Below are 24649 nucleotides of genomic sequence, written 5' to 3'. Positions count from 1 at the left end.
CCAGGAAACCTAAAATCACTCATTCGGTCAATCAACGGTATTGACTGAATACTTATGTTGTGCACAGCACTGCACTAAGTGCTAAGGAGAATACAACAGAGTTGGAAGGCAATGTTATCTAGTGGATAGAGTCAGAAATACCGAGTTCTAATCCCAGCTCTATCACTTGTCTGCTGCGTGACCTTGGGCAAGTCGTTTCACTTCTCTGTGCCTCGGTTACCTCCTCTGCAAAATGGGGATTGAGACTGTGAGCCCCATGTGGGACAGGGACTGTGTCCAACCCGATTTGCTTGTATCCACCCCACAGCTTAGTACAATGCCTACCACATATTAAGAGCTTAACAAATACCGTTATTATTATTATTGACTTCTGGAACAATAATGTTTTAGTTAGCTCTTCTTATAATGTTTCTTGTTCTGTCAGCTAGGAGGGTCACAGTCTGCACGGTCTTGATTGTGATTTTTATTTTTTTAAAGTATGTGTTAAGTGCTATGTGCCAGGCACTGTACTAAGCGCTAGGGTAGAGACAAGCTAATCAGGTTGGACACATTGGGGCTCATAGCCTTCACCCTGATTTTATAGATGAGGTGACTGAGGCACAGAGAAGCGAAGGGACTTGCCCAAGGCCACGCAGCAAACGGCGAAGCCAGGATTAGAACCCAGGCCTGTGCTTTACCCGCTAGGCCACGCTGCTTCTCTAATTTTCCCATGTCGACCTGTGGTGGTTATTAGTGGGTGGTTTTCTGCCTTTTGATCAATCTTTGTAACGGCAGCCCTTGGGGGAGAGGTTGGGGAGAGGGTAGTCTTTAAGATTCCCCTTCTGATTGGATCACCTTAAATGCTGGTCCGCATTCCTGTGCCAAACAGGCGTTCTTTGTCCTTGATATGGGATTCTAGTCTATTGGGCGGAACGGATTTAGGCAGGCTTCGTGCCTCATCCAAACTGTAACTGCAATGACGTAGGCTATTATATTTTTGCAGTCCTTCATCCCCAAGAGGTAGAAAATTCCGGAATTCCGTCCTCTCGCCCATGTCATCCCTCTGGCCTGGAACGCCCTCCCTCCTCAGATAATAATAATAATAATAATAATGGCATTTAAGCGTTTACTAAGTGCAAAGCACTGTTCTAAGCGCTCAAATCCGACAGATAATGGCTCTTTCCCCCTTCAAAGCCTTTTTGAAGGCACATCTTCTCCAAAAGGCCTTCCTTGACTAGCCCTCCTTTCTTCTTCTCCCTCTCCTTACTGGGTCACCCTGACTTGCTCCTTTCATTCATCACCCCCCCAGGCCCAAGCCCCACAGCATATCTGTCATTTATTTATTTTGATTATTTATTTTGATCATTTATTTATTTTGATGGACAGATAAAGTCCATATCTGTCATTTATTTATTTTGATTAACTGTCAATCTCCCTGTCTAGACTGTAAGCTTTTTGTAGGCAGGGAATGTGTCTATTATTCTACTGTACTCCTTCAAGTGCTTACTACAGTGCTCTGCACACAGTAGGCACTCAGTAAATACGAAGCAGTAAGGCCTAGCGGAGAGAGGACGTGCCTGGGTGTCAGAAAGTCATGGGTTCTAATTCCGGCTCTGCTACTTGTCTGCTGTGTGACCTTGGGCAAGTCGCTTCACTTCTCTGCGCCTCAGTTCCCTCATCTGTAAAATGGGGATTAAGACCGAGCCTTGTGTGGGACAGGGATTGCGTCCAACCCAATTATCTTTTTTTTTAAAATGGCATTCATTAAGCGCTTCCTATGTGCAAAGCACTGTTGTAAGCGCTCAGGGCTTAGAACAGTGGCTGGCATATAGTAAGCGCTTAAATACCAGAATTATTATTACGATGAAATGAATGAACAAATGACTGAATCCAAGCCAGCTTCGGTGGAAGTTCTTTATGAACACTAGCTCACCTCTGGGAAACCGTTTATGGTGAAATTCAGCAAAGCAGGCAAAAGCTGTCTACTGGGCACACTTTGGCTTTGAAATGGGAAACTTGGCAGCAGGACGGGACTATGGCTTTAGAGGAGGGGTTCAGGAAGGAACCGCAGTCATTGAATGGGATTTGGGTCCTGGCGTCCCCCACACCCAGTCTCAAAAGAATCCATTGTTCTCTAGAGTGGACAGAAATTGAGCTGACGTTCTTCTGTGACTGATGGAGAGAGAGGACTGGACAAAGTTGGAAGAGTTTATGGAACATTCCTGTGGAGAATTCTACAATTCTATTTATTCTAACGGTTTTGACACCTGTCTCCATGTTTTGTTTTGTGGTCTGTCTCCCCCTTCTAGACTGTGAGCCCTTTTTTTGGGTAGGGACCGTCGCTATATGTTGCCAACTTGTACTTCCCAAGCACTTAGTACAGTGCTCTGCACACAGTAAGCGCTCAATAAATACGATTGAATGGATGAATGAATGAATAATTGGGATTTGGGTCCTGGCATCCCCACCCACCCAGTCTCAAAAGAATCCATCGTTCTCCACAGTGGGCAGAAATTGAGCTGAGGTTCTCTGTGACTGATGGAGAGGACTGGACGTTGGAAGAGCTTCTGGAACATTCCTGTGGAGAATTCTCTAATTCTATTTATTCTAATGGTTTTGACACCTGTCTACATGTTTTGTTTTATTGTCTGTCTCCCCCTTCTAGACTGCGAGCCCATTACTTGGTGGGGACCGTCTCTATGTGTTGCCGACTTGTACTTCCCAAGTGCTTAGTACAGTGCTTTGCACACAGCAAGCACTCAAAGACGACTAAATGAATGACAATTCCCTTATCACGGGATGGAATGGGGCCACCATCTTGGGTATCTTTGGGTGAGGGGGAGAGTCAGGGGTCCTTTCCTTGTCTGTGGGGTCTAGGAGGGCTGGGATTCTTTGAGGACACCCTCCTCTTCCAGAGGGGGGGGGGAAAGAAAAGAGAATTGTTTCATTTTGTTCTGTTATTTTAGAGAAGAGGCCTACCCCTCAACGGTTCCTGCTTTTCTGGTTGTCAACTGCTAAGATCAAGAGTCACCCCACTCCCAATCCTGCCTCAGAGACACAGAAAGACAGGCTCTGGCTCTTGGGAGGGTTGGTTTATGTGGGCAACTGTCACGGGCTTGGCGATCTCCCCAGCAATTTCCCCTACTTCACAATAACGTGCTAGGGACAGGCAGCTTGGCCTAGCTGAAAGAGCCCAGGTCTGGGAATCAGAGGACCTGGGTTCTAATTCTGGCTCTGTTATTTGTCTGCTGGGTGACCTTGGGAATTTTCTCTGCCTCAGTTTCCAGTACAATGGAGATTCAATACCAAAGACGGCGAGTTCCCATGCGGGACATGGACTATATCCGACCTACTTACCTTGAACATCCCCTAGTGCTTAGAACAGCGTTTGATATATGGTAATTGCTTAAAAAGTGCCATAAAACAAACAGCACACCAAGAGTTGTCGATACTTCTTTTTGGAACTTCTCTTTAAATACCATCAAAAAACGTGTTACTACAAACCATCACAAACTAAGAAGAAATGTGTTACTGGGAAGCAGCATGGCTTAGTGGCAAGAGCCCAGGCTTGGGAATCAGAAGACATGAGTTCTAATCCCGGCTCCACCACGTGTCTGTTGTTGACCTTAGGCAAGTCACTTAACTTCTCTGTGCCTCAGTTACCTCATCTGTAAAATGGGGATTAAGGCTGTGAGCCCCATGTGGGACAGGGACTGTGTCCGACCGGATTACCTTGTATCTACCCCAGTGCACAGATACACGTAGCAAGTGCTTAACACCGAAATTATTACTATTATTATTATTATCACGAACAGTTCTGCCCAAAAGAGATATTCTACTAAAAAAACATTTAGAAATGCATCCCCTCCCACCTGTTTCTCCTTCTCTTCTGGAGCGGGGTAAATTTCGAGAAAGGGTATTTGGAAGGCCTTTTGAGGTAGAGGTTTGTAAAGAAGGCTGATTTGCAGGCAAAGTCCACGCAAGACGAGTACCCAGCTGAAGCCGAAGACAGTCTCCTACGCCCGGAGCTTGACAGGACTGCCTGAAAGGAGAAGATCGTCCCAACACAAACGTTTAGACAAATCGAGTTATTTAGGGAAGGGTAGATTTAGCTGGGGTGCGGAGGGAGTTCCAATAACATTTTCACAAATATACTTTTTAAATAAAGATGGGGAACGGAGGACGTCCACTTCAAACCCCATTCTACTACCAAAAGGAAGATTTTGTGATGGCTCCTAAACCCAGGCTCAGCCTAGAGGAAGCAACATGGCCTAGGGAGTCAGAAGGACCTGGGTTCTAATTCCCGCTCTGCTACTTGTCTGCTTTGTGACCCTGGCCAAGTCACTTCACTTCTTTGTAAAATGGGGATTAAGACAGTGAGCCCCATCTGGGATAAGGACTGATTAGCTTGTATCTATGCCAGCATTTAGAATAGTGTTTGACACATAGTAAGTGCTTAATACTGTCGTTATTACTATCTTAACCTGCCAAATGAAGTGGCCATTTATAATAATAATAATAATGGCATTTATTAAGCGCTTACTATGTGCAGAGCACTGTTCTAAGTGCTGGGGAATTTACAAGGTGATCAGGTTGTCCCACATGGGGCTCAGTCTTTATCCCCATTTTACAGATGAGGGAACTGAGGCCCAGAGAAGTTAAGTGACTTGCCCAAAGTCACACAGCTGACGAGTGGTGGAGCCGGGATTTGAACCCATGACCTCTGACTCCAAAGCCCGTGCTTTTTCCACTGAGCCACGCTGCTTCTTTATGGTTGTTATCTAGCCAAAGAGCCATTCTGCTTCCCATGTACCCAAAACCCCCTATGCTCAAATAAAGTCTTAAATTTGGGCAGATCAAGCAGGGATAATACAACTGCTTGATACAACAAATACTCTGCTGTATTCTCCTTTTTCACGCGCTTAGTACGGTGCTCTGCACATAGGCAGCGCTCAATCCATACCGTTGACTGATAGTAACATTTTAAGGATAGTCTTTGTGTGTGCCCAGTGAGAATGCCCATGTAATATCTACTAACAGGGGAATCTTCGTTTTAAAGACTAAGCCATCTTAGAGTAACTGGAAAAAAAAAATCTCTCTCTTCTCTCTCTTTCCTAGTGGAAAGAGCACAAACCTGGGAGTCAGAGGACCTCTGCTCTAATCCTGGCTCTGTCACATGCCTGCTGATGGTCCATGGGGAAGTCACTTCACTTCTCTGCGCCACGGTTACCTCATCCGTAAAATGGGGATTAAATCCTACTCCCTCCTAGAGTACGAGCCCTGGGTGAGGCAGGGATTGTGTCCGACCTGATTGGCTTCTCTCTACCCCGGCGCTTGGAAAAGTGCCTAGCACATAGTAAACGCTTAACAGATACAATAATCCTAATGTTACTAATAACAACACAAACACGGATAGGTAAAATCCTCCCGGTCTATCACTCAGCACTTGACTGATTCTACAGGATGGGAAAACTTACCCCGGAAGAAGAGACTGTGGTGTCGGCGTCGGGCCGTTGAGGGCATACATGCTTATGCTGCTGATCCCGCTGCTGCCGGAATTCGGGGCAGACTGAGGGTTTCGATCCTGGTAATTCAAGGGGAGGGTCTGAGGCCTGGCGTAGTAGATTGGCGTTGAATGAGCATCTCTTGGTAACGCTTGAGCGAACAGGGTGGCAAAGCTGGAAACCTTGGGGCGGAAGACAAAATTCCTGCTGACGAGTGATAGGCAATCTGAAAACATCCTCTTCTAAACTCTTCCTAATTCCTTTCAATTTTTGCTATTGGATTTCCACCGCATTTGTTAGTGGACACCATTTCTTTAAATGATACCGGTTGAGCACTTATTATGTGTCAAGCGCTGCTCTTGGGTGCTGGGGTAGATACAGTCCCTGTCCCATTAATTTACTTATAATAAATGTACTTATTTTTCTTAACGCTTGTCTCCCCGTCTAGACTGTAAACTTGTTGTGGGCAGGGAATGTATGGCCCAAGCACTTAGTACAGTACTCCACACACTGTAAGCGCTCAATGACACTGAATGAATGAATCCCACGTGGGGTTTACAGTCAGGTAGGAGGGACAACAGGCAATGAAGCCCCATTTTGCAGTTGAGGAAGCTGAGGCCCAGAAGTCAAGTGACTTGCCCAAGGTCACACTGCAGGCAAGTGAAGGAGCTGGGATTAAAACCCAGGTCTTCTGCCTACCGGGCCGGGGGGTTATCCACTAGACCACTCTGCTCCCCTTAAAAGACGTGTCCTCTGAGAGAGGCGTTTATGAGAGCCTCGGATCTGTCTTTGGGATCATCACACAATTGGACGTCAGGTTTCCCCCCTTTTCCTCTGAGGACAGAGGAAACATTTCCCCCAATCAACCACCCATGGCAAATAAAATGACAGGGCCCTTACCACACCATTAGTTGTCTCCTCCAACCCTATTTCCTGAAACCATTCCTGGGATTATTTTATCCTTTAATTTTAAACAATACATATACTCTCGAGGTCGCTGCCATAATTGCAGAACACGGACCTGGCTTGGCCTTACCCTTCCCAGATATGTTCCTAATGTGACTGTGATACAATATAGAGCACCCAAGAAGTTGCTATGTGCCCCTCCTAAGTATATTTATATATGTGTATATATATACACACACACACACACTCACTCTAAAAAAAAAACATGCAGAATCTTAAATTGAGATGCTTACCTTGTTTGGTTGCTTACGTGGATCTTCGCTAAGGCTGAGCAGGAGGTAGAGTATTGACCATTTGTTTTTCAAAACTCCCTGGCAGAAATCAGAGAAATCAACATTTGAAAACAACTCCTATCGATTCCTCCATAGTTGACTGTCCCCTTCCCTAATTTAGGGCTAAGCCTCTAATACAGATATTAGCGAGCCTAAGTGGTCCTCTCTAGAAGATAAAAGCCTGTAGTTTTCCTGCACTGGTTTACCGTGGGTGGAGAAAGAGACGGTAATTTCCACCCTCTTGGTCTCTCACCCCTAATCCCTCAACAGAACTATTATGCGGCATTTCTGAGTCGAGGGGCAAACTCCAGACACGACCTGACTCAGGTACAAAAAGTACTAGAGTATTAATTAGTATTAATACTAAGTACTCTGCACTTGAATCTGTAGCCTTGATTCACGCCCCCCTCAGCCCCACAGCACTTACAACCATATCTGTAATTCATTTATTTACATTAATGTCGGTCTCCCCCTCTAGACTGGTAAGCTCCTTGTGGGCAGGAAAGCGGTCTACCAACTCTGCTCTGCTGAACTCTGCTCTGCACACAGTGCTCCGCACACAGTAAGCGCTCAATAAATACCACTGAATGACTGACGTTCTCCTCTCTACTGTTCAGCATTCACTGTGCGACCTATGAGGCCAGAAGCAGGAGGGCTCGGCGATAATCGAGTGAAGATATCAAAGTCCCATTAACAAAGGTGAAACTCAGTTTGGAGAGTTTGTGGTATTTAAATAACTTGCTTTGCTGCTGGACTTTTGATGACCATCAAGACTGATGGGCTCAATTATTACTTTCCTATTTTCTCTGGGTATTAAGTTTAACTCAGTTGGCAAACGCTGTCAACAGACAACATTTTCACTGAGTAAACTACCTACAATTAGTTCTAGGGATGTACAGATTAGTGCATTCATTCGATTACCTGTATATATGTTTGTACATATTTATTACTCTATTTATTTATTTATTTATTTTACTTGTACATATCTATTCTATTTATTTTATTTTGTTAGTATGTTTGGTTTTGTTCTGTCTCCCCCTTTTAGACTGTGAGCCCACTGTTGGGTAGGGACTGTCTCTATATGTTGCCAACTTGGACTTCCCAAGCACTTAGTACAGTGCTCTGCACACAGTAAGCGCTCAATAAATACGACTGATTGATTGATTGATTGTATTTATGAGCGCTTACTGTACACAGAGCACTGTACTAAGAGCTTGGGGAAAGTACAACACAACAATAAATGGGGTCATTCCCTGCTTACGACGAGCTCAGTCTAGCTTACACTCTTGCTTGCGTTAGGGTTAAACTAACCAGACCCTTTCCTCGTTTCGGCTACCAAGTTTTCCGATATAAACAGTTCTATGGACTGTTGTGTGGAAAACGGAGGGGGATTTTTTTTGAAAGGGAATAAATCGATTCGGAATCTCCATGGAGAAGGGGAAGAAGAGATCTTCTTTTGCTTGTTGTCAAATCATGCCAAAGCTTCCACAAAAAAGGAGAGCGTGTCCCTTCCCTGTTCTGTTTATCAATATCCCTAAGAGGAATCGGGGTGAGCAAAGCAGTTTGAGCAGATTGGATTGTTCTGACCACGATAGTCACCCCACTCTCAGCCTGAAGGCCCTTAGGGACACATTTGTAATTGATTTTAACGTTTCTAGACTGTAAGATCCTTCTGGGCAGAGATCATATCTACCAACTCTGTTGCACTATACTTTGCCAAGAGCCTAGTACCCTGCTCTGCGCACAGTAAGTACTCAATAAATACCACTGATTGATTGATGACTTACATCCAGGCCAGACCCCCAAGTTGGATGTTCCGAGGAGAAGAGTTTGAACTCGGTGTCTAATTGCTGTCGGCATATATAAAACCCAGTGACTCCTTTTAAGGACTTGATTTAAATTCTACGTGTTAGTCGAAAGGCAGATTATAATAAAGTAAGATCGTTGTGGGCGGGGAATTATTTTATTTTATTATTTGTTTATTGTTATACTGCACTCTCCCGAGTGCTTAGTACGGTGCTCTGCACACACAAAGGCCTCAGTAAATACGACAATGAATAAAGCGGCTAAGGAGCCATTGATTTCTACTGTTTGCTCAAACAGAAGCATTTTGACCTCGTGGAAAGAAACCAGGCCTGTGAGTCAAGGGATATGGGTTCTAATCCCAACTTACCCCCTTATCGCCTGGGTAGACTTTGGGCAAGTCAATGTGGTGCTCTGTGCCTCAGTTTCCTCACCTGTAAAGTGGGAAGTAAATAACTGTCCTCCATCCTACTTGGGCTTTGAGCCTTAGGTGGGACAAAGATCGTATCTGACCCGACTGGCTTGTACCAACTCCTGTGCTTAATACAAATACTTGGCACGCCTTAGGCCCTTAACAAATATCGCATGGAAAAGTGGTCGGCGGCAAGAGAGACGAGATCGAGGAGTAGTTTGGCTTTGGAGAACCAGTGGGATTTAGCGCCAGAGTGGATGTGAGGCAAGAGATTCTTTCATTTGCCTCCCGCTTAGTAGCTGCCTGGAGTTAGGGTTTTTTTTTTGGAAAAAAAAAGGTACTATTTTTGAATTAAAGGGAACGAGTCCTTGGGGTACCATTCAGTGACCACTCGGTACTATTTTTAGAAAATAACTGCACAAACTTTATACGATATTAAGTCATCTGGCACTCTGGCATCAGCAGCATCAACACCGGATCACAGAAATGCCCGTAACAAAAAGGACTTTTAACTCTTAATCAATATATCGATACAGTTCAGGACACATTAGCCTAAAAATACACTGTCGTTAGCCAGATAAGCTTTCACCGGTGCAGACAAGCAAGTACTCAGGTCTATTTTTCCTTTCCCATCTACTTCCTTCCATGCTGTCATTCAAGTAAACCTACCCAAAGCAACCAAGTGTACACTGCTGATTTATCTGACCGTGTCCGTGGCTTCTCTCCTTTCTTCCTACTGGTCATTCATTACAAATTCCCCAACGGCCACCCACACGTTGCCAGCCGCAGGACTCGTACTATCCCACGGTCTGAAAGTAAAGGTCGCAAGCAAACACAGACGGGCCTGAACGGATCCCACGACCACCTGCGCTCGGATTTTGGGTCTCCTCGGATTCGCGGAATGGCACTCAAACGGCCGAAAACAATACCTGCGAGTGGAGCTTTCTGTGGAGCTCGGAAAACAACACCGCATCTGCTTCCCTTCTCTGCCGCACAACTGAAGGGAGGAGGGGGAAACGAGAACAGCAAACACAGAGAAATGAAATACAACGACTGCATGTTTTGCACTCATTCTTTCCCCCTGTGAGATGCATCTGAAAAAACACATACACCACTCCGTGCTTACAGAGACGTTTAAGTAAAAATCTCATAGAAAGGCCTCCACCTTCATAAAAGGAGCACACATGGCAAATATTCCTCGGACAGATTGATTCTGCTCTCCAAACATATGCAAATCCCTGTCACGGTCACTGAAATTGTCCGCTGTGTGACCTTGGCAAGTGACTTCACTTCTCTGGGCCTCAGTGACCTCCTCTGTAAAATGGGGATTAAGACTGCGAGCCTCACGTGGGGCACGGACTGTGTCCAACCTGATTAACTTTATCTCCCCCAGCGCTTAGAACAGTGCCTGGAACATAGTAAGCGCTTAACAAAAACCATAAAGGATTAAAAAAAGTCAACAAAGATACTACTTCTGATTGCAGTTTCAGGAATAGATCTGACTATTCACTAAGACCCGGAAAAACTGAGAGTTTCCAAACAAAGTTTCCTTTGAAGCAGAAGATGGAAAATGACAATGCTTAGAAGTCAGCAATGAGTGCCTTTTAGATTTTCAATGAGGAACCCTGGCAAGACAGGAGGGAAACGGATGGCATCAGCTAGGGAGAAAAGCAAATGGAATAATTGCAGCAAGATTACGTTCAGAGTGCCCTTGCCAACTGCAGAGGTTGGTGGAAAAACCGTGATTGGTACAACCACCAATTGTGGCATTTGTTATGTGCCAGGCACTGTACTAAGCGCTGGGGTGGATACATGCCAACAGGATTGGGACCCAGTCCCTTGTCCCATGTGGGGCTCACACTCTCAATCCCCGTTTTACAGAAGAGGTCACTGAGGCACGACAAAGTGAAGCGACTTGCCCAAGGTCACACAGCAGACAAGTGGTGGAGCTGGGATTAGAACCCATGGAATAGAGGGGATTAGGGACCGCCCAGCTTCCATTACACTGGATGAAATCCAAGTTTTGAGGACGTTAAAAAAAGCACCCTATGCCTATTTCAAGTTAGCCATGTCCTCTCTGGCTTCCTTCAGTATTAGGCTGGCACTATTTTTCTCCAGTAATTCCTTACCATTACATAGGGAACTTACTGTGACTGTTTAAAGTTCCAGGACCAGAGACTAATGATGAAAAAGCAAACTTTATACAATCAACCGTACATACCAAGCGCTCACTGTGTACAGTGCCCAGCGCTAAGCGCTTGGGAGAGGACAACGCAATGACATAAATGACACAGTCCCTGCCCACAATGACCTGACAGTTTAGACACATTGATGAGAAGTAGTGTGGCTTAGTGGCCAGAGCACAGGTTTGGGATCCCTCCCTCTGCCCATCCGCCAAGCTAGCTCTCTTCTTCCCTTCAAGGCCCTGCTGAGAGCTCACCTCCTCCAGGAGGCCTTCCCAGACTGAGCACCTTCCTTCCTCTCCCCCTCGTCCCCCCTCCATTCCCCATCTTACCTCCTTCCCTTCCCCACAGCACCTGTATATATGTATATATGTTTGTACATATTTATTACTCTATTTATTTATTTATTTTACTTGTACATATCTATTCTATTTATTTTATTTTGTTAATATGTTTGGTTTTGTTCTCTGTCTCCCCCTTTCAGACTGTGAGCCCACTGTTGGGTAGGGACTGTCTCTACGTGTTGCCAATTTGTACTTCCCAAGCGCTTAGTACAGTGCTCTGCACATAGTAAGCGCTCAATAAATACGATTGATGATGATGATGTGGGTTCTAATCCTGGCTCTGCCACTTGTCTGCTGTGACCTTGGGTAAGCCACTTCACTTCTCTGTGCCTCGGTTCCCTCATATATAAAATGGGGATTAAGACTGTGAGCCCTACGTGGGACAACCTGGTTATCTTGTATCTACCCCAGCGCTTAGAACATTGCTTGGCACATGGTAAGCGCTTAACAAATACCATAATTAAAGTTCCCTTTGAAATGCTAATGGCCTGCCCACACGGTGACAGAGGTGGGCGAATGAAAGGCTTAAATTGGCAATCGGTGCCCCCCACGGACCCCTCCAAACCATGATTACTCAGAACCCTATCCTGTACCGTCCGAAATGCCTCCTCCAGACCGTAAGCTCATTGTGGGCAGGGAATGCGTCCGTTGCTCTACCGTACTCTCCCAACCACTCAGTACGGTGCTCAGCAGGCAGTAAACACTCAACAAATACAACTGAATGAAAATGCTCCACCTAAAACTGAGCACAGCTACTCAAAAGCACGGCCGGCAAGGTTAGAAAGCCCAGACTTCCTTTCTCTGGGAAGGGCTTAGGAAAGAAAATCCAGCCAGAGGCTTTGACTGGCCTCACACGCTTCAAATCATCTAAGCTTTACTGATGATTTACTTAGAAGTTACTCGCGACTGAGCTGCCTGGGATGGAGTTCTCGATCGAAACACGCGCCGAACATCGACACCCGCCCCCAAGAGCCAAGCACGTTTGAAGAATTAAGGAACTGGACCTACGTTCTTTCTTGATTTTTTCAGCTACGAGGAATTCGTCTCTCTCAACGGTCGGGGCGAAGTTGCTACCGATGACGCGCACCGCATACTGGAACTGCTGAGCTGCGTCGGCTGAAAGACAAAAGGAAATATTCGGTGGGAGGGCGGCCGTCCAACTTGAGAAGCAGTTGGTGTAGTGGACAGAGCAAGGCCCTCGGAGTCAGAAGGTCACGGGTTCTAATTCCGGCTGGGTGACGCTGGGCAAGTCACTTCACTTCTCTGGACCTAGGTTACCTCATCTGTAAAATGGGGATTAAAACCGTGAGCCCCACGTAGGACAACCTGATTACCTTGTATCTACCTCAGTGCTTAGAACAGTGCTCGGTACAAGGTAAGTTCTTACCAAATACCGTCGTTATTGTTATTATTATTATTATTATTAACTTTGGGCAAGTCACTTCACTTCTCTGTGCCTCAGTTACCTCACCTGTAAAATGGCGATTAAGACTGTGAGCCCCATGTGAGACAGGGACTGTGTCCAACCTGATTACCCCAGTGCTTAAAGCAGTCCTTGGCCCACAGTAAGAGTTTAACAAAGACCACAATTATTATTATTATTGTCAAACCCAAATCATCTCACTTTTCAATACCTAAGGCCACTAAAGTTAGAAATGCTCAGTCAACACTAAAACCACACATTTCAAAGGAGATTCAAAACCAATGTCTTCGTAAAAAATGCTCTCGGCCTGAAGCTCAGCAAAAATTACCGTGGCCTTCTACCCTAAGCAAGTCAATATCGCTCTGTGTTTGCACCAAGGGAAATCTGAAAGACATAGCCTCTGCCAAAAACCCTGCCAGGCTAAGAGATGACGGGCACATGATTACAGACATGCCAGTTAGAAGCACTAAAGCCGCCTGGCTCAGTGATCTCCAGAAAACTGTCAAGGGACTGTCCAAACAGAAAGTTCAGGAAATTTAGCAATCCCAACAAAAGATCTGTACAGGTCTGCTTTTCCTTCCTTCTCTAATGAAGCATGCAAGACTACCAACTCTGTTCTACTGGACTCTCCCAAGGGTTTAGTACACTGCTCTGCACACAGTAAGCGCTCAATAAACACCACTGATGACAATGGTACACCTCTTGCCTACAAAACCTCTAACCCCACCAAAACACAATGCGGCATGGCTGAAAGAAAACTGTCTTCTTAGATTTTTTTTGTTTTTGATGGCGGTTAAGTGCTAACTCCGTGCCAGGCTTGGTACTAAGCACTAGGGTAAACACAAACTAATTGAGTTGGACCCAGTCAGTGCCCTGCGTGAGGCTCAAAGTCACAATCCCCATTTTATAGACACAGAGAAGTGAAACGACTTGCCCATGGTCACAGGGCAGACAAGTGGAGAAGCCAGGATTAGAATCCAGGTCCTTAGTCAAAGAGTCAGTCAATCGTATTTGTTGAGTGCTAACTGTGTGCACAGCACTGTACTAAGTGCTCGGGGGCGTACAACAGAACAGTAAACAGACATGTTCCCTGCCCACAAAGGGCTTGTGGTCTAGAGGAAGCTTACAGTCCTTAGATGAGAAGTGATCCCAAGGCATAAATCCAGGTATATTAGTTGCACTGTTCTCTCAAATCCCAAACTTTTTAAATTTATTTTTGTACTTTTTTTTTTAGCACTTCCCATGTGGCAAGCACTGTTCCAGGAACTGGGGTAGACACAAGATAATCAGGTTGAACACAGTCCCTCTGCCCCATATGAGTGAGGCTTATAATCTGTAGGAGGGAGAACAGGGGATTAAATCCCCAGAAATGCCATCATTATTATTTTTATTATTATCACCTTGTATCTTCCCCAGCGCTTAGAACAGTGCTTTGCACATAGTAAGCGCTTAACAAATGCCATTATTATTATTATTATTATTATTATTATTATTATTATTATTATTATTTTGCAGTTGAGGAAACTGAAGCCCAGAAGTCAAGTGACTTTCCCAAAGTCGTCCAGCGGGCAGGTGGCAGATCCGGCACGAGAATCCAGGTCCTTTGGCTCCCAGGCCTGGACTCTATGCTGCTTTCTAGTCTTGGACTCCAAGATTTCTTTCCGCCTTCTTTTCCCCCATACTTTTACACACCCACACACTGTTGATTCTGCTTCTTTGCCGTTTCTCCCATTCACCCCTTACTCTCCAGCCCCAGAGCCCAAGTCCTAAAGGCTGAATAGCTTGGTGACTATTTGCCCCTCCTCATTTCATCGCACGCCTAATCACGAGTATAGTTTCCCTCCGATTCTTCCATTCAGAAGTCCTTTCCTTTGATTGCTGCCGAAGTGATTCTAGACTCTGTGCTCTTCCCTCCAGATTGTAAGCTTGTGGTGGGCAGGGAATGTATCTGTTTATTGCTCTATTGGACTCTCCCAAGCACTTAGTTCAGTGCTCTGCACACAGTAAGTGCTCAAAAAATACGACTGAATGAATGATTCTTTCACCACAAATATCATACGCTTAAATGAGTAAAACCTAGGAAACCTGGAACATAAGTTTTTAGAGACAGAATACTGGATAATATGTATGACTTTTGCATCATCCCAGCCAAGAATTACTGATGATGAGGGGGCATTCTTTATATTCTCCCCCTCTAGACTGTGAACACATTGGGGGCAGATAATGTGTCTATTTGTTGTTGTACTGTACTCTCCCAAGCATTTAGTACCGTGTTATGCACACAGTAAGCGCTCAATAAATACAACTGAATGAACGTTAATGACTGCAGTAGGAAAGGGGTTATGACCTGAGGAAACAGGGAGCGGGAAATCTACGGAACGATTTCCAAACAAACGCAGCTACCAGATCCACAAGGCAGTTTTCTCCTTGTACAAAGCCTGGTGAAGATCCACACTTTCTGAAGCCAGAGACGAAAGCCAAACTTCTTAATTCACAAGTGTATGAAACCAGCTTGAGAGACAACAACAAGAACACAAACTGAAGTGTTCCGTACTTTGAATTACTGCAGAGATACTGATGGTGGATCACCTTCGGGGACCTGAACTTAGATGGCAGAAACTGCTTACGTGGAATTAATAGACAATAATGTGACCAGTCCAGAAAACTTCCACATTCAGAAACTGGTGATTCGCTAGGTTGCACATTCTTAATTTGGACTGTACAAAATGTTCTCTATTGACTGTGTGTGTTGGGATCCTCAGTTTCCTCATCTGTCAAATGGAGTTGTTAATACCTTCCTCTACCTACTAAACAGCAGAATCGCAAGGATGGAATACAATTGCCGCTTTCAAAGTGCTGGAGAAAAATAAAACTGCTCTATATGCATTATTATTATTATTGTGTGCAACTACAGCGTACTTTATTTACAGCATCAGTTCACCCGCTTCTGTGTTCTAAGCATTGTGGAGTTCTTGCTAATCATCAGCAAAACAGAGCACTTCCAGAATATATTCACGATCAACTATTATCATCATTTTAAGCACTTACTATGTGCCAAGCACTGGGGTAGATACAAGTTAATCAGGGTGGACACGGTCCGTGCCCCACATGGGGCTTCCTCTCTTAATCCCCATTTTCCAGATGAGGTAACAGGTCGCCCTGGCTCCCGGGCCTATGCTCCATCCACTGGGCCACACTGCTTCTATTTGTATGTTAAATCAAGTCCAGCAAGAGGGAGCATTTCCAGTGCACTGAAGGGCGGATCATTTTAGTACAAACTGAGGTAATAAGGAAATTCAAACAATTTAACCAGGCAGGTAAGGTCTTGCAATTTAACTTTCAAGCTTGATCACCTAATGAAAAAGGAAAGCAGTGTAATGAAAACCCTTATTAAAAAAAAAAACTCAGAAAAGCTTCAGCCATGTACCACATTCTTTTAAGACGGTTTTTACCTGTCTGCTGCTTGTTGGAAGATGATTAATATGTCTATTTTTAATCAGTAACACTTATTGAGCACTTACTGTGTGCAGAACACTGAACTAAGCGCTTGCGAGAGTACAACAGTCGGTGTTCATGATTCAAGCCCACAAGGAACTTGTGTACAGGGAGAAAAAAACATTAAAATACTTCACAGATAAGGGAAGCAGTAGTGTCTATGGAGTGCTGTGGATCTGGGATGTCAAAGTGTTTATGGGGTAAGAATACTAATAATTGTGGCATTTGCTAAGCGCTTACTGTGTGTCAGGCACTGTACTAAGTGCAAGCTAATGAGTTTGGACACTGTCCCTGTCGCACACGGGACGCACAGTCTGCATCCCCATTTTCCAGACAAGGTAACTGAGCTTCTCTGGCCCAAGGTCACACGGAAGACAAGCGGTGGAGGTGGGATTAGAACCCAGGTCCCTCTGACTCTCAAGTCCGGGCTCTAGCCACTAAGCCACACCGCTTCCCTGAGAAGCCTGCGATTTTTACATTTTAGAAGAGTTTGGAAGGTAGGGAGGGAGGTGGTCTGCTGGATGTGAAGGGGGGTGGTCCAGGCAAAGGAAAGGCAACCCAAAGGCAACAGCCAATGCACTCCAAAAATGGAAATTGCTCCAAAGTCCTGCCCATCCATCGGAGCCATTTCTTGAGCACTTACTGTGTGCAAGAGCGCAGTTTTCATGCCCCTAACCCTTGTAGCTCGGGGGTGAGGGGGGGTGGCACTACCTTCGAGATGTTAGAGGGGAAGAATTCAGCTGCTTCCTTCCCACCTGGGCAATGCTTAAACCCCCAGGTGATAAAGGGGGGGCCCGCCAGAAATCCATGGAGTGGTTTTGGGGTGCACAGCAGCCTCCTTAGGCTCTGCAAATCGTGAGCCGAACAACTCGGCCCACTCCCCGCCATTCTTTCACTCCCTGTTCCAGGATTTTCTTACCCGGGCAGAACAAGGGCCTTTTCTTGGGTCCAACCAAGTGAGTCCCTTGAAGCCTGCTTCATTTCTGGTCTCCTGCGGAGCCGGAGAACTGACCTTCTTCAACCTCAGAATAAATGCCTGATAGTGAGGCTTCTCTTTAAACCCCCCGGCAGGCAAAATAACCCAAATTCCTGTAGATAATGATGGTATTTGTTAAGCGCTTACAATGTGCAAAGCACTGTAGATGCTTCTCACCCCTCTAGACTGTAAGCTCACTGGGGGCGGGGAACGTGACTGTTCATTGTTGTACTGTCCTCTCCCAAGCGCTTAGTACCAATCAATCAATCAATCAATTGTATTTATTGAGCGCTTACTATGTGCAGAGCACTGTACTAAGCGCTTGGGAAGTACAAATTGGCAACAGATAGAGACAGTCCCTACCCAACAGTGGGCTCACAGTCTACCATGCCCTGCACATGGTAAGCGCTCAATAAATACGAATGAATGAGTCCTTTTAATCAACCAATCGTATTTATTGAGCGCTTCCTGTGTGCAGAGCACTGTACTAAGCGCTTGGGAAGTCCAAGTTGGCAACGTACAGAGACAGTCCCTACCCAACAGTGGGCTCACAGTCTAGAAGGGGGAGACAGAGAACAAAACCAAACATACTAACAAAATAAAATAAATAGACTAACACTTTGGTCCTTCCAAATATGGAGGTTATCAGCTGATAGGCCTGACTTTCTAGTTATCCTTCTATCCTTCCATAAAGGCAAGCTCAATCCTTGCCCTTTCCCCAAAGCAAAGAATTTCTCCTATTTTTTCCTGGGTTATCAAAAAACAATGGCCAGTGTTTCTACAACAGCACTTATGAGGCCTGCTGACTTAAATACATCACATCGCTTTGGCATTCTTTAACTATTTCTAGTAAAATCTAGCTTTCCCATCTTCCAGAACAAATGAGACTTTCTCTGGCCACATTTGATCCTTTTTCCTAAATAAAGGGAAGAATGATTTGGCCTCTTCAAAGCCCTCTGTAATTATAAGTGTCAAAGGACTCAAGAACGAATGAGGATTGACAAGTTTTTTGTTAACCAACGGTATTTACTGACCGATTGAGTGAGAGACACTGTACTGAACTTAGAAGAGAACAGAAGCAAGACATACTCCCTCGAGACTGTGAGCCTGTTGTTGGGTAGGGATTGCCTCTGTTGCCAAACCGTACTTTCCAAGTGCTTAGTACAGTGCTCTGCACACAGTAAGCGCCCAATATGGTTGAATGAATGAAAAAGATAACCTACGATTGAATGAATGGATGAATGACTGAACGAATGAATGCCTATCCTCCCTTCTAGACTGTGAGGCCGTTGTGAGGTAGGGATGGTCTCTGTTGCTGAACTGGACTTTCCAAGCGCTTAGTACAGTGCTCTGCACCCAGTAGGCGCTCAATAAATACGATTGAATGAATGGATGATTCATTCATTCCTTCAATCGTATTTATTGGGCGCTTACTGTGTGCAGAGCTCCGAATCATCCATTCAATGGATGACTGAATGAATGAATGTCTATCCCCCCTCTTGCCAACTTGTACTTCCCAAGCGCTTAGTACAGTGCTCTGCACACAGTAAGCACTCAATAAATACGATTAAAGGAATGAATGAATGTGGCCAATGTGTACTTCCCAAGTGCTTAGTACAGAGCTCTGCACACAGGAAGCGCTCAATAAATACGACTGAATGAATGTTGCCAACCTGTACTTCCCAAGCACTTAGTACAGTGCTCTGCGCACAGTAAGTGCTCAATAGATACGATTGATGGAATGAATGAATGTCACCAACTTGTACTTCCCAAGCGCTTAGTACAGTGCTCTGCACACAGTAAGTGCTCAATAAATACGATTAAAAGAATGAATGAATGTTGCCGTGTACTTCCCAAGCGCTTAGTACAGCGCTCTGCACACAGTAAGTGCTCAATAAATACAATTGACGGAATGAATGAATGTCACCAACTTGTACTTCCCAAGCGCTTAGTACAGTGCTCTGCACACAGTAAGCGCTCAATAAATACAATTGAAGGAATGAATGAATGTCGCCAACTAGTACTTCCCAAGCGCTTAGTACAGTGCTCTGCACATAGTAAGCGCTCAAAAAATACGATTGAAGGAGAGAATGAATGTTGCCAACTTGTACTTCCCAAGCGCTTAGTATAGTGCTCTGCACACAGTAAGCGCTCAATAAATACGATTAAAAGAATGAATGAATGTTGCCAACGTGTACTTCCCAAGCGCTTAGTACAGCGCTCTGCACACAGTAAGCACTCAAAAAATACGATTGAAGGAATGAATGAATGTTGCCAACTTGTACTTCCCAAGCGCTTAGTACGGTGCTCTGCACACAGTAAGCGCTCAATAAATACGATTGAAGGAATGAATGAATGTCGCCAACGTGTACTTCCCAAGCGCTTAGTACAGCGCTCTGCACACAGTAAGCACTCAATAAATACGACTGAAGGAATGAATGTTGCCAACTTGTACTTCCCAAGCGCTTAGTACAGCGCTCTGCACACAGTAAGCGCTCAAAAAAATACGATTGAAGGAATGAATGAATGTCGCCAACTTGTACTTCCCAAGCGCTTAGTACAGTGCTCTGCACACCATAAGTGCTCAATAAATACAATTGAAGGAATGAATGAATGTTGCCAACTTGTACTTCCCAAGCGCTTAGTACAGTGCTCTGCACACAGTAAGCGCTCAATAAATACGATTGAAGGATGAATGAATGTTGCCAACGTGTACTTCCCAAGCGCTTAGTACAGTGCTCTGCACACAGTAAGCGTTCAATAAATACGATTAAAAGAATGAATGTTGCCAAGTTGTACTTCCCAAGCGCTTAGTACAGTGCTCTGCACACAGTAAGCGCTCAGTACGATTGAATGAATGAATGAGTCGTCCTCATGGGGTTGCCCACGGGCTGATTTACATATGCATGAGCGATTTGCATACCACGACGGCCAATTTGAATGCCACCCCGATAATTTACATATCGCCCCCTAATTTGCATACGGGCCGCCAGGTTGCCCGTGGTTGGGCGAGGGGCCCGGCCTGGCCCCGCCCCCACCCACTTTCCCGCCCCGCGCACGCGCAGTAGCCCGCTCGCGCGCGCGCGTGGGGGGGGCGCGGAATGGCAGCGCGGTGACCTTTCACCCCTAGGTGGGCCAGGCCTCGCGCCGCCGCCTCAGGGCGGGCCGAGCCGCCTCCTCCCGGCCCGTTCTCTCCTCGTGTGTCTGTCCGTCTCCCGGCGGGCCCGTTACCTTCGCTCTTGCCCAGGATGCGGCAGCAGAGGCTCTGCAGCAGGACGTTGGGCGACTTCTGGTCCGGGGCGGCCATCCTCAGCAGCGAACGGCGGCGGCGGCTTCCCCCTCAGCCCGGCCCCGCCCACTTCCGGCGCGCGCGCGCGCTGGGGTGGGGGCCGCACTGCGCCGGCGCACTAGCCGCAGCGCGCGCCGCGGGCGGGCTTGACTCGAGCGCGTCCGCCCGGCGCCGCCATTTTAGCAGAAGGCGCCCAAACGGACCCGCGGGGCCCCACAATGCACCGCTTCCGCCCCGCCCCCTTGTCATTCATTCTTCATTCATTCATTCAGTCTTACTTATTGAGCGCCTACTGGGTGCAGAGCACTGTACTGAGCGCTTGGAAAGTCCAGTTCAGCGACAGAGACCATCCCTACCTCACAACGGCCTCACAGTCTAGAAGGGGGTGGGGATAGACATTCATTCATTCAATCATTCATCCATTCATTCAATCGTACTTTTTGAGCGCCTATTGGGTGCAGAGCACTGTACTAAGCGCTTGGAAAGTCCAGTTCAGCAACAGAGACCATCCCTACCTCACAACGGCCTCACAGTCTAGAAGGGGGTGGGGATAGACATTCAGTCATTCAATCATTCATCCATTCATTCAATCGTACTTATTGAGCGCCTGCTGGGTGCAGAGCACTGTACTAAGCGCTTGGAAAGTCCAATTCAGCAACAGAGACCATCCTTACCTCACAATGGCCTCACAGTCTAGAAGAGGGGGGAATAGACACTCATTCATTCATTCATTCAATTATTCATCCATTCATTCAATCAATCGTATTTATTGAGCGCCTACTGGGTGCAGAGCACTGTACTAAGCGCTTTGAAGTCCAGTTCAGCAACAGAGACCATCCTTACCTCACAACGGCCTCACAGTCTAGAACGGGGGGATAGGCATTCATTCATTCAATCATTCATCCATTCATTCAATCGTACTTATTGAGCGCCTATTGGGTGCAGAGCACTGTACTAAGCGCTTGGAAAGTCCAATTCAACAACAGAGACCATCCTTACCTCACAATGGCCTCACAGTCTAGAAGAGGGGGGAATAGACACTCATTCATTCATTCATTCAATTATTCATCCATTCATTCAATCAATCGTATTTATTGAGCGCCTACTGGGTGCAGAGCACTGTACTAAGCGCTTTGAAGTCCAGTTCAGCAACAGAGACCATCCTTACCTCACAACGGCCTCACAGTCTAGAACGGGGGGATAGGCATTCATTCATTCAATCATTCATCCATTCATTCAATCGTACTTATTGAGCGCCTACTGGGTGCAGAGCACTGTACTAAGCGCTTGGAAAGTCCAGTTCAGCAACAGAGACAATCCCTACCTCACAACGGCCTCACAGTCTGGGGTGGGGGGGGGGAATAGACATTCATTCATTCAATCATTCATCCAATTGTACTTATTGAGCGCATATTGGGTGCAGAGCACTGTACTAAGCGCTTGGAAAGTCCAGTTCAGCAACAGAGACCATCCCTACCTCACAACGGCCTCACAGTCTAGAAGGGGGGGATAGACATTCATTCATTCATTCACTCACTCATTCATCCATTCATTCAATCGTATTTATTGAGCACCTACTGTGTGCAGAGCACTGTACTAAGCGCTTGGAAAGTCCAGTTCAGCAACAGAGACCATCCTTACCTCACAACGGCCTCACAGTCTAGAAGGGTGGGGGGTGGGGGGGCATAGACATTCATTCATTAATTCAATCATTCGTCCATTCATTCAATCGTATTTATTGAGCACCTACTGGGTGCAGAGCACTGTACTAAGCGCTTGGAAAGTCCAGTTCAGCAACAGAGACCATCCCTACCTCACAACGGCCTCACAGTCTAGAAGGGGGGGGATAGACATTCATTCATTCATTCACTCACTCATTCATCCATTGATTCAATCGTATTTATTGAGCGCCTACTGGGTGCAGAGCACTGTACTAAGCGCGTGGAAAGTCCAATTCAGCAACAGAGACCATCCCTACCTCACAACGGCCTCACAGTCTAGAAGGGGGGGAGACAGACATTCATTCATTCATTCAATCGTAGTCATTGATGCTTGCTGGGTGCAGAGCACTGGACTAAGCGCTTGGGAGAGTACCCCACAACAACAAATAGACCCATTCCCTGCCCACAACGAGCTTATAGTCGAGAGGACGAGTTTACAGTCCCCCGCCCCGCCTCAGGCCTCAGTTAGTCAAGTGTGAAGCAGCAAGTCCTTGTGGCCTGGGAGCTGGAAGGACTTGGGTTCCAGTCCTGGCTCCACCACGTGTCTCCTGGGTGACCTTGGGTAAGTACATTCATTCATTCATTCAATCGTATTTATTGAGCGCTTACTGTGTGCAGAGCACTGTACTTAGCACTTGGAAAGTCTAATTCAGCAACAGAGACAGTCCCCACCCCACAGCGGGCTCACAGTCTAGAAGGGGGGAGACAGACAACAAAACAAAACAAGTAGACAGGTGTCAATACCATCCAAACAGATAAATACTAATAATAATTTTAATAATTTTGGCATTTGTTAAGCGCTTACTATGTGCCAAGCACTGTTCTAAGTGCTGGGGGAGATACAAGGTAATCAGGTGGTCCCCCGTGGGGCTTACAGTCTTCAACCATATTTTCCAGATGAGGGAACTGAGGCCCAGAGAAGTTAAGTGACTTGCCCAAAGTTACACAGCTGATAAGTGGTGGAGCCGGAATTAGAACTGTAGATTATAGATTCGTTAAATCATTCAATCGTATTTATTGAGCGCTTACTGTGTGCAGAGCACTGTACTAAGCGCTTGGGAAGTACAAGTCGGCAACATATAGAGACGGTCTCTACCCAACAACGGGCTCACAGTCCATTCATAACGGTTCATAGAGGGGCAATTAAGGATTCCTTTTAGATGGTGATTCTCCGTACCCTTTCCTGTTTTAGTTTTGTTATGTCTCCACTCGTGGAAGAAGCCAACGGTAAACCACTTTCTAATTTTTTTTACCAAGAAAACTCCATGGCTATATATACTACAACAACTAAAGACTCTTAGAACAGTGCTTTGCACATAGTAAGCGCTTAACAAATGCCATCATTATAATAATAATAATAATGGCATTTATTAAGCGCTTACTATGTGCAAAGCACTGTTCTAAGCGCTGAAGGAAGTGTCAGAAGTGGGATTCGAACCCACGCCTCCATTCGGAGACCAGAAGTCCCAACTAAGGGAAGTGTTAACTTGAGTCTGGCGCCTTGGACCACTCGGCCATCCTGAGATGTGGGAGACGTTAGGACATTCTGGAGGCAATAGACTTGCTATGGATCGAAAATGATTCGGGGGCATTTATTATTATGGTATTTGTTAAGCGCTTACTATGTGCCAAGCACCGTCCTAAGCGCTGGGGTAGGTACCAGATAGGTTGTCCCACGTGGGGCTCACAGTCTTCCTCCCCGTTTTACAGATGAAGTAACGGAGGCCCAGAGAAGTGAAGTGACTTGCCCGTGGTCACACAGCAGACAAGTGGTAGAGTCGGGATTTGAACCCATGACCTTCTCACTCCCAAGCCCCGAGCTCTATCCACTAGGTCATGCTACTTCCCCTAAAATGTGGGTAGAAACCGTAGATTCACTTCATCATAATTGCTCTGCACACAGTAAGCGCTTAATAAATACGATTGAATAAATGAATGAATGAATGTAACACCAATTTGGTCCAATCATCATCATCAATCGTATTTATTGAGCGCTTACTGTGTGCAGAGCACTGTACTAAGCGCTTGGGAAGTACAAATTGGCAACATATCCTTCCGTCCAGTCAGCTCTCTGTCCCTGCGTGGAACTTAGCGGCATCCACTGAGTGCTTACTTTGTGCAGGGCACTGTCTGATCGGATTATCTGGGTTGCCCCAGTGCTCAGCACAGAGTAAGCCCTTAATAAATGTGCTTCTTATAATTATGATTCTCACGCACTTGCGGAGGTGAGGCGTTTCTCTAAGTATGCCCAGCTGGGGCCACGATAATTAATCACAAGGGAA

The 24649-nt window shown here is 45.9% G+C and overlaps 1 protein-coding gene and 1 non-coding gene across 3 annotated transcripts in view; both read right to left on the bottom strand.

Moving 5' to 3' along the window:
- The window catches only part of TUBGCP3 (tubulin gamma complex associated protein 3), a 57755-nt gene extending 37072 nt beyond the window's left edge, over positions 1-20683 (bottom strand). Inside the window, exons 1-6 of one of the 2 annotated variants that reach the window (XM_038761978.1) lie at positions 20589-20683; positions 12472-12579; positions 9866-9933; positions 6683-6760; positions 5457-5665; positions 3852-4021 (exon numbers count right to left, since the gene is read on the bottom strand). In XM_038761978.1, coding sequence (XP_038617906.1) covers positions 3852-4021; positions 5457-5665; positions 6683-6760; positions 9866-9933; positions 12472-12579; positions 20589-20664 — 709 coding nt within the window. In that variant the 5' untranslated portion in view covers positions 20665-20683. The remainder of the gene's footprint in view (positions 1-3851; positions 4022-5456; positions 5666-6682; positions 6761-9865; positions 9934-12471; positions 12580-20588) is intronic. The other variant, XM_038761977.1, reaches the window with a different exon arrangement.
- Positions 20684-23784: 3101 nt separating this feature from the next.
- TRNAL-CAA lies at positions 23785-23891 on the bottom strand. Its single transcript has 2 exons — positions 23854-23891; positions 23785-23830 (listed from the first exon to the last, which is right to left on the bottom strand). It is a non-coding gene; the product is annotated as a tRNA-Leu (tRNA).
- Positions 23892-24649: the final 758 nt, after the last annotated feature.

This window comes from Tachyglossus aculeatus, chromosome 20 (assembly GCF_015852505.1).
Source record: "Tachyglossus aculeatus isolate mTacAcu1 chromosome 20, mTacAcu1.pri, whole genome shotgun sequence".
Taxonomy (NCBI): domain Eukaryota; kingdom Metazoa; phylum Chordata; class Mammalia; order Monotremata; family Tachyglossidae; genus Tachyglossus; species Tachyglossus aculeatus.
Note: the sequence above shows the minus strand (reverse complement) of the source record. Positions and strands in the feature narration are given on the sequence as shown.